At 42.1% G+C, this 7,463-nt stretch overlaps 1 protein-coding gene across 3 annotated transcripts; it reads right to left on the bottom strand.

The window, feature by feature from the left end:
- Positions 1 to 1,438: 1,438 nt before the first annotated feature.
- On the bottom strand, positions 1,439 to 5,434 carry LOC120029799 (nuclear nucleic acid-binding protein C1D-like). 3 transcript variants are annotated; one of them, XM_038975073.1, is made up of 6 exons: positions 5,401 to 5,434; positions 4,748 to 4,890; positions 3,925 to 3,991; positions 3,716 to 3,771; positions 2,265 to 2,475; positions 1,439 to 2,192 (listed from the first exon to the last, which is right to left on the bottom strand). In XM_038975073.1, exons 1-6 carry the CDS (start codon positions 5,426 to 5,428, stop codon positions 1,987 to 1,989), a joined length of 711 nt encoding a protein of 236 aa, XP_038831001.1. In that variant the 5' UTR covers positions 5,429 to 5,434; the 3' UTR covers positions 1,439 to 1,986. The 3 variants fall into 3 exon arrangements, with proteins under 3 accessions (XP_038831001.1, XP_038830999.1, XP_038831000.1); XM_038975071.1 differs by having other exon boundaries at positions 1,439 to 2,475; XM_038975072.1 differs by lacking the exon at positions 5,401 to 5,434 and having other exon boundaries at positions 1,439 to 2,475; positions 4,748 to 5,391.
- Between the last annotated feature and the right edge of the window lie 2,029 nt (positions 5,435 to 7,463).

The following is a 7,463-nucleotide window of genomic DNA, read 5'->3' on the forward strand; positions in this document are numbered from 1 at the left end:
AGCTAAGACAAAGCAGGAGTGGCTTCGGGACAAGTCTCTGAATGTCCTTGAGTGGCCCAGCCAGAGCCCAGACTTGAACCTGATCGAACATCTCTGGAGAGACCTGAAAATAGCTGTGCAGCGACGCTCCCCATCCAACCTGACAGAGCTTGAGAGGATCTGCAGAGAAGAATGGGAGAAACTCCACAAATACAGGTGTGCCAAGCTAATAGCGTCGTACCCAGGAAGACTCAAGGCTGTAATCAATGCCAAATGTTCTACAACAAAGTACTGGGTAAAGGGTCTGAATACTTATGTAAATGTGATATTTCAGTTTATTAAAAAAATAAAAATAAAATAGCAAACATAAATCTTTATCATTATGGGGTATTGTGTGTAGATTGATGAGTAAAAAAAATGATTTAATCCATTTTAAAATAAGGCTGTAACATAACAAAATGTGGAAAGAGTCAAGGCGAACATCTTTGGAATAGCTAGCGCTCCCTCCTCTCTGCCAGTACAGCTAGCCTAGCGCTCCCTCCTCTCTGCCAGTACAGCTAGCCTAGCGCTCCCTCCTCTCTGCCAGTACAGCTAGCCTAGCGCTCCCTCCTCTTTTTATTTTTATTTCACCTTTATTTAACCAGGTAGGCTAGTTGAGAACAAGTTCTCATTTACAACTGCGACCTGGCCAAGATAAAGCATAGCAGTGTGAACAGACAACAACACAGAGTTACACATGGAGTAAACAATAAACAAGTCAATAACACAGCAGGGGAAAAAAGAGTCTATATACATTGTGTGCAAAAGGCATGAGGTAGGCAATAAATAGGCCATAGGAGCGAATAATTTCAATTTAGCAGATTAACACTGGAGTGATAAATCATCAGATGATCATGAGCAAGTAGAGATACTGGTGTGCAAAAGAGCAGAAAAGTAAATAAATAAAAACAGTAAGGGGATGAGGTAGGTAAATTGGGTGGGCTGTTTACAGATGGACTATGTACATCTGAGGGGGAAAAAAGTGATCCATATTTTTGAAATATGCTGGTAGGGACTCAAGGCCCTATGAACAGACTGGAGTACGTTCCAAAAGGCACCCTATTCCTTATTGGCCCCTGGTCAAAAGTAGTGCACTACAAAGGGAATAGGGTGCCATAGGGCTCTGGTCTAAAGTAGTGCAGTAGGGAATAGGGTGCCATAGGGCTCTGGTTTAAAGTAGTGCACTAGGGAATAGGGGGTGGAAGGTAGCCTAGTGGTTAGAGTGTTGGGTCAGTAACCGAAAGGTTGCTAGATCGAATCCCCGAGCTGACAAGGTAAAAATCGGTCGCTCTGCCCCTGAACAACGCAGTTAACCCACTGTTCCTAGTCCGTCATCGTAAATAAGAATTTGTTCTTAACCGACTTAACTAGTTAAATAAAGGTTCAATTTAAAAAAAAAAAAAAAAAAATGGATGGAGACTTAATAGTAAGTTGTTCATTGAAGTTGACAGATACAAAATGGATCCAATACAGACAGACAGTAATCACCAACCAAAGTCAATCATCTAGTCTCTAAACATGGTGACATGTCTGATCTCCATCACCAGACAGGCATTTTTAATTACAGCAGACAAAATAAAACAAGTTTTGATGTCTAAATAAAACTAATGTATAAATCCAGTTCAAACGTAATAGGGTTGGTACTGGCAGACATTTTGTCTGATGTTACGATGACTTCTTTAAAAAAAAATGTATTTCCTGCCTTTTCCTCCAAATGATTGTATTACTGAAATCCATAGACTGTCAATTAAACAATAAAACATTTGTAAACTTCTATCTGTTCAAAAAACATTTGTGTGCATTACAAAAACAACAGTGACTCAGTCACTTGCCCTCTCCAACAGTCCGCATTAATAAGTTACAATGCTCTGCGTTCTCCTATTCAGTCCTTTCAGATAGAAAAGGGGGGTGAAGGAAACGTGGTCGAGGCCAGCGAGGAACCAGCCCCTGCTGTTGCATCACTTCCTCTCAGCTGAGTTTGGGTCCTTTTGACTGATGACCATCAAAGCTTTTGTACTTGCCCCGACCTGGTGTATGCTTGCCCCGACCTGGTGTATGCTTGCCCCGACCTGGTGTATGCTTGCCCCGACCTGGTGTATGCTTGCCCCGACCTGGTGTATGCTTGCCCCGACCTGGTGTATGCTTGCCCCGACCTGGTGTATGCTTGCCCCGACCTGGCGTGTCCTGGGGGGCACGACCTGGCGTGTCGTGGGGGGCACCACTTGGCGTGTGCTGGGGGGCACGACCTGGTGTATGCTTGCCCCGACCTGGCGTGTCCTGGGGGGCAAGACCTGGCTTGTCCTGGGGGGCACAACCTGGCATGCCCTTTGACGCCCTTTCCTCAAGTTTCCACAGGGCGTTCCTGAGGAAGCGAGACGCCGCTGCTTTGTTGAGACGGGCCGCTTTCCTCCTGTCAGTGATCTCCTTTACACAGTTCATATACATCCTGATCCTCTCCTACAGTGAGGTGACAAGAAAATAAAGGACTTAGAAATAACATAATGATACTTAGCAGTAGGGGTGAGCATGGTTATTAGAACAGACGTTAATATTCTAATACTAGCAGGAGTATTATTGTTATTTATGTTTTATCATAGACCCATTTTAACAATGAAAATGCTTTGTCTAAATTAAATACAATTATCTATGTGACAGCGCAACACATACTAGATATACCATGACATTTAAAATGCTCAATTTAAAAAAAATTAAAAACGTTTTAATGTGACGTGCACCTCATAAAAAAAGACATACTGGCCAATCAAAGTGGCACTGTCTACAGTCAGTGTCTCTAGGTGTAGCCAGCAACGTGGGAGATCTCTAATCAATGCAAAATGGAAATGAAGTAATTAAGTTAGTTAAAATCAGAAGGAGCAGACTACAACGACGAGCAACCATCAGGTAAGGCTGTTGTTGAATCTGAATGGAGTTGTTGTAGACAAGGACGGGAAGTGCAGCAAAAACAGCCTCAATTAGTCTCGTTCGCTAGCTAGCTGGCTATCTTAGCTAGCTAACTTCTTCACATCAATTTGATGCAGTCAAGACCGGCACTACCAGGTGGGATGATAGATACAGGGCTGACGTGTGCGCCTAAGTTTAAAAATGTAGGCGCACACAAAGAAACTTAGGAGCACAATGAAAAATATGAGGTAATAAAGCTAGAATCCTTCATTTTTCTAGTCACACCGATGCACCTAAATTACAATTTCCAACGCTCCCCATCCAACTTGACAGAGCTTGACAGGATCTGCAGAGAAGAACTGTTTTTCTTTTGTCACTATGGGGTATTGTGTGTAGATTGATTTAATCCATTTTAGAATAAGGCTGTTACGTAACAAAATCTGGGGATCTGAATACTTTCTGAATGTATGTAGAGCACGGAGATGGAAACTATGGAAACAACAAGTTTGTCTAATTAGCGTGAGTTTAGGGTTTCTCTCCCTCAACTCGCCGGCCTCTGCCCATCGCACTGCTACAAGCAAGCCGCATCCAAGATGACTAAAACATGTCCTGATGTTATTTGAATTGTGAATTGATTTCAAATGCCCCATCCCTACTTAGCAAACTGTTATCTTAAGTGACTTACAATAGGCTACAGTATATGTGTGGTGTTGTATGGAGGTTATGGAAGTTGACAGACCATAATACGGTGGGATGAGTGAAATTCTCTTCAGGGTAAAAATAAATAATATCTTACCAACTCTTGCTTGATTCCATGTTCTTTGGGGTTTATTCCTTGTGTGACCAAGTACACTGTAAACAACACAACAACAATACTAATTTAGCATGGGGAGTGTTGTGGTGACAGTCATTTAATCATCTTTACATACATGTTTTCCAGCAGAATGGATATAATTGTACAACATTAACCTGGCTTTGCCTGCTTGGAAAATATAGCAAACTTACTCCAGAAAAGAGAGTTGGGGCTATATGCAGACATTAGGTCCAGCTTGGCTTGTTCCAGAGGATCCAGCTGTCAGGAAAGCAAGAGACACATCGAAAGGGTTTGTTTTCTCTCACCCAGTTCGAACAGGTAGGTCGGGTTTGCACCAGGTTAAAAGTCACTGCATTCGTTTTGTAAACAGGCTGACTATGTTAAGCACATGGGAGTAATACCTTAGTATTCCCTGTTTCCACATTAAAAACACCTTTGATAGAAAACATGTGCTTTATCTTCCTTCCCAAGGAAAACCAGTTTCAGAATTCAAACATATATATATTTTTTAACAGAAAATACATGTTGTAGCCTGTTTCTGAAGCATGCACCATGCTGCCTTGTTGACAACATGACCCGGCGCATTAGACTGCAGTTACATTTGGAGCAGGGTGCTTCGCTTTCGCACGTTTTGCCCGGTCACGTGTCAGGCCATAGCTCTGTGCACCCCAGTTCAGTGTAATTGAACCTCCTACGTAGTAAGGGTTGGCCAGCAGAGGCCTAAATATTACTGTTCTGTTGACTGACAGTCCCAAAAATCATGGGTGTATTCATTACGACAATTCTGTTGCAAAACGTTGTCTGTTGCAAAAATGCTTTGTGACAGATACCATTCACTCCAAACAGAAAACGAGAGTTGTATTGGACGAATTCAGGTAGGCCCCTCACAGTTTCGTTTGCTCTGTCTGGTTCATAAACTGTAAAAACGGTTTCCGTTGCGAGACGTAATGAATACACCCCAGGACTTCAGATAACACTGAAAACCAAGTCACCGACTGGCTGACCACTACTTACCCGTTGTACCAGCTCATTTCTTGGCATCGATATGACGGTCTGCACCATGTTGTTGACAGCACCGACTGACGACTCAAACCCTGTGAGCTGCTCCTCAATCTCAGTAGGGTAGTCTTCCACATGGATGTCCTCTGCCATGTTGTCTGGGGGAGATTGAGAAAGACAATTCAAAAAATGTTAGCTAGATAGACATAGTAGGTACTAGAAAACGGTAGTTAACCAACTTGTTAACTACTAATGTTAACTATTCCATGACAACTGAATTGCAGCATATATTTATTCCACCATCGTTGATGCAGCTAAAACACAGAGGAAGAGACAAATATATCGTCATTGGCTAGTTGCTTGTTGCCAGTAGATCCGCGAACAGGCTTCCTGTGTAGATTAAGACACCTCGGAAAATGGACCTCAATCCAGGAATGAGAAATGCATTGTACTCCGAATTGCCCCGTTAGCCATGCATGATGTTAGCTAGCTTGGCTGGCTAGCTAGCGTTCAAAACAAGGATTTTGAACAGCTAACGTTAACTACGGCTCAGAGAAAACGTATTATTTCAGTAAATTACAAAGTCCCTCGCAACACTTCCTTAACTACTCATTGTTTGGATAGTTTATTATTGTAGCTAGTTATTGCAATAATGTGAAGTTGCCTACCTGTTTCTCCACACACACACACACACATACACACACACACACACACACACACACACACACACGTTGTAGTCCGACCGGAAGTACATCAGCGTCAACATTCTCGTCTATGTTTTGCATTTCCGCTATCCATAAACTCAACCCGCTCTCTCTCTGTGTTGGAGTGCAGAAAACTAAATTCAAGCGCTGAAGTGTATATCGCCAAGGGCTATTATGGAGGTACATTTGTGTCTTTTTGTCGAGAGCAAAACTTTCTTTTTCAATCAAAAATAATTGTTCTGAAAGCAAAAACGAGGCTTCCAAGTACATTTTTTGCAATGAAATATTTTGTAGATAGATCGCAAAACTTTATGCATTTTATTTCAAAAACATATTTCGAGAACAAAAAAGCTATTTGAAAACAAAACTCAAATTTAATTTTGCGATCAACCACCCTCTATTTTGGCTAGACTACCCCCTTTGCTTGCAGTGTTATTTCTTTTATTTATTTTTTGCTTTTGAAACTTTTTTGTTGTTGATTGAAACACCAGTTCACCAGTTCATGACATTGTAACGGTTAGCTTTTTTTGCGGAAAAATATAACTGCGTTTCCATTAGCTAATGAAACATAGGCCTACTTTAAAACACAGTTGCACTCAGTGTTGTCATACATCAAATCAAGTTTATTTTATATAGCCCTTCGTACATCAGCTAATATCTCGAAGTGCTGTACAGAAACCCAGCCTAAAACCCCAAACAGCAAGCAATGCAGGTGTAGAAGCACGGTGGCTAGGAAAAACTCCCTAGAAAGGCCAAAACCTAGGAAGAAACCTAGAGAGGAACCATGCTATGAGGGGTGGCCAGTCCTCTTCTGGCTGTGCCGGGTGGAGATTATAACAGAACTATGCCAAGATGTTCAAAATGTTCATAAGTGACAAGCATGGTCAAATAATAATCAGGAATAAATGTCAGTTGGCTTTTCATAGCCGATCATTAAGAGTTGAAAACAGCAGGTCTGGGACAGGTGGCGGTTCCATAACCGCAGGCAGAACAGTTGAAACTGGAATAGCAGCAAGGCCAGGTGGACTGGGGACAGCAAGGAGTCATCATGCCCGGTAGTCCTGACGTATGGTCCTAGGGCTCAGGTCCTCCGAGAGAGAGAAAGAAAGAGAGAAGGAGAGAATTAGAGAGAGCCAAGATTTTCAAAATGTTCATAAATGACAAGCATGGTCAAATAATAATCAGGAATGAATGTCAGTTGGCTTTTCATAGCCGATCATTAAGAGTTGAAAACAGCAGGTCTGGGACAGGTAGGGGTTCCATAACCGCAGGCAGAACAGTTATTAGCCGATACATGCATTGTTTTTAATCATATAACATGAACTAATTGGGATATTGTTTCATTGCAGGGAAGAATGGCTCAGCAGCTATTGATCAGGTTGAGGGATGGGTTAAGATCTATCATCACCAGATTACCCATTGATTTTGAATATCTTCTGTTTGTGTGCACACAAGAGTTAGTTTGTTCGAGCTGGGGTAAATTATATTGATATTCCCGCGGAGGTGGTAGATGATCTGCAACAGTTTATTGAAGTTGTCAGCACCTATCTCACACACAATGTTGTCCCTTCACTATTTACTGAAGTTGTTATCAGTTCTTATAGTGGGAATGTAGGACGGCCAAAACTATAAATTACTCGTGAGACACTTCAAAGTATGCTGGATACTGTTTTTCCTCTGGCTAACTTAGCTGACATGCATGGCATTTCAAGGTCGACCATTTACAGAAGTATGAAAGAACACAATATGTCTGTTAGGGAAGGCTATTCTGATATGTCAGATGAAGAGTTCGACCAGAAAGTCAGGGCCATTAAGACAAGGATGCCCCATGCCTGCTTTAGAATGGTCAAAGGAAGTCTCAGAGCAATGGGTCATCTGTTAGGTATGCGTAACTGGCTGTAAGGGAGTCAGGCGCAGGAGAGCAGAATTTGGGTAGCAAACGGAGCCTTTTATTTAGGCGAACAAAACACACTAAGAACACTAAACACAATACGGGTTGACATAACCCAGCGCAACCAGTCTAATGT

The sequence above is a fragment of the Salvelinus namaycush genome, chromosome 35, assembly GCF_016432855.1.
Source record: "Salvelinus namaycush isolate Seneca chromosome 35, SaNama_1.0, whole genome shotgun sequence".
NCBI lineage: Eukaryota > Metazoa > Chordata > Actinopteri > Salmoniformes > Salmonidae > Salvelinus > Salvelinus namaycush.

What these genes read in the sequence shown, in the direction of transcription:
- LOC120029799 (XM_038975071.1), bottom strand. Translation starts at nt 5,428, where the DNA reads ATGTGTGTGTGTGTGTGTGGAGAAACAG. An exon ending in GAAATGAGCTGGTACAACGG is followed by an intron (nt 3,992 to 4,747) that starts GTAAGTAGTGGT and finishes CTTTCCTGACAG; the next exon opens with CTGGATCCTCTGGAACAAGC. An exon ending in ATGGAATCAAGCAAGAGTTG is followed by an intron (nt 2,476 to 3,715) that starts GTAAGATATTAT and finishes ACCTCACTGTAG; the next exon opens with GAGAGGATCAGGATGTATAT.